Below are 1809 nucleotides of genomic sequence, written 5' to 3' on the forward strand. Positions count from 1 at the left end.
GAGATCGGCTGAATGGATTCGAAAACTGTAAAACTCAACTGTTTTAACTCTAGGGGAGATGGAAAATTATCCAGTTTTCAAAAGTAGTGGAGTTCCTTTTAAACCACATATGATGATTTAAAGGGACTTAATACTGAAACGTGATGTGAGCTTTCATATTGATTCTGATGCTGGTTTAAGGGGATAAAAGGCTGTTTCTTTGTCTTGGTTTGGCGAACTAACTTTGCTATAAATTTTCAGGTTTCAGTCTCTTCTTGGGCAACTTAAACTCCAATAAAGACTTTGATGAAAGTAAGTCCGCAATCACAAAGTTCTTCTCAAAGGAAGGCCTTGAAATTCAGGACGTCCGACTTGGTGGTAGCAAGTAAGGAGAAAGTTGTTGCATATCATCTTTAAGTCTGTTTTGTCGTTGTAAAGGAGTTGTGACTTGATTTTGACTCCTAATTCAAGCTTCTTAATGTCTTCTGAAGGAAATTTGGCTATGTCGACTTTGCGTCAGAGGAAGAGCTGCAGAAGGCTTTGGGGCTCAATGGCAAGAAGCTGATGGGCCTACCGGTGAAACTCGACAAAGCCCGAAGCAAAGAAAACTCCCTGGAAAACAAGAAAGGTAACATCCCTCAGCTATTGCTTTGAATGTGAATCCAACCAGAAATGATGACCGCTTTTCACTTTCCCGAACTCCCGTGTGGGTGTAAGATAGTCAAGTGCTGATCTGGAGCCGCTGCTTATGTGGTACGGCAAACATGGCGCTCGCAGACGCCAATGTTTTATCGGTTGTCTTTCCTCAGAGAGAGATTCACGCACTTTGTTCGTAAAGAACCTGCCGTACTCCATAACGCAGGAGGAACTGCAGGAAGTCTTTGACCAGGCTACTGATATTAGGATACCGATGGGCAGCAACGGTTCTAGTAGAGGGTAAGACTAAGCCATGGCTGTTTGCATTATTAACAATGCGTCTTTTAAAGGAATTCTTGACTGATGTTCTCTTTGGGTACAGCATCGCATACCTGGAGTTCAAGTCTGAGGCGATCGCTGAGAAGACTATGGAGGAGGCGCAAGGGTCAGATGTTCAGGGCCGATCCATCATCGTAGACTTCACCGGAGAAAAGAGTCGGCAGGGTGGCAGAGGTGAGCGATAACTAGGTGCAGTTTTGTTCGGTTTGACTGAGTTTTATTATGAATGTTAACGGAATGTCTTGTTTTCTGCTCATTTAGCCGCTGGTTCTACAAGCAAAGTCCTGGTTGTAAACAACCTATCGTTCAGCGCGACTGAAGAGGCCCTCCAGAGTGTGTTTGAGAAGGCCGTGTCCATCAGAATACCGCAGAACAACGGCAGACCGAAGGGGTACGTCCGGTGCTTCATTAATGCAATCAGAGATGTGTAGACGAGTTGATTAGGTCTGTAGGATGATTTGATCGTAAAATAAGGCTCGTCAAAGTATTTGGCCTAAATGGCCTTTGCGGTTGAATCGAGATTAAAATGTTTGTCCTTTTTTGACACCTGGAATAATGTTCTGCCATTTGCTGTTTAGCAAAATAATTTGTTCTGAGTGCCACCAAGTTGCAGTTTTATGCAATGGTGGCAACCAAAAAGCTTGAATCTTACTGGTTTTGTCAGTTTTCTTTTTTTTTTTTAATAGGTTTATTTATTGTAATTTCCATTCAAATGCAAAAAACTGTTGGCGACATGCAAATTTGTGTTGGCGTTTAACAGCCGTTTGCTCGAATTAAAATTTCACTAATTTGTTGCGTGAACAGGCCATAACCATTTAAATTGGTTACGCTATTAAAATTATGCCCCCATACCCA

At 42.4% G+C, this 1809-nt stretch overlaps 1 protein-coding gene across 1 annotated transcript in view; it reads left to right on the plus strand.

The window, feature by feature from the left end:
* LOC107576676 (nucleolin-like) overlaps nucleotides 1–1400 on the plus strand; it is a 3467-nt gene extending 2067 nt beyond the window's left edge. The window contains exons 5-9 of the mRNA XM_016262817.1: nucleotides 223–364; nucleotides 471–607; nucleotides 789–915; nucleotides 998–1128; nucleotides 1216–1400. Of these exons, the coding sequence (XP_016118303.1) occupies nucleotides 223–364; nucleotides 471–607; nucleotides 789–915; nucleotides 998–1128; nucleotides 1216–1385 (707 nt within the window). The 3' untranslated portion in view covers nucleotides 1386–1400. The remainder of the gene's footprint in view (nucleotides 1–222; nucleotides 365–470; nucleotides 608–788; nucleotides 916–997; nucleotides 1129–1215) is intronic.
* Nucleotides 1401–1809: the final 409 nt, after the last annotated feature.

The sequence above is a fragment of the Sinocyclocheilus grahami genome, unplaced genomic scaffold (genome assembly GCF_001515645.1).
Source record: "Sinocyclocheilus grahami isolate Dianchi unplaced genomic scaffold, SAMN03320097.WGS_v1.1 scaffold4140.1, whole genome shotgun sequence".
NCBI classification, from domain to species: Eukaryota; Metazoa; Chordata; class Actinopteri; order Cypriniformes; family Cyprinidae; genus Sinocyclocheilus; species Sinocyclocheilus grahami.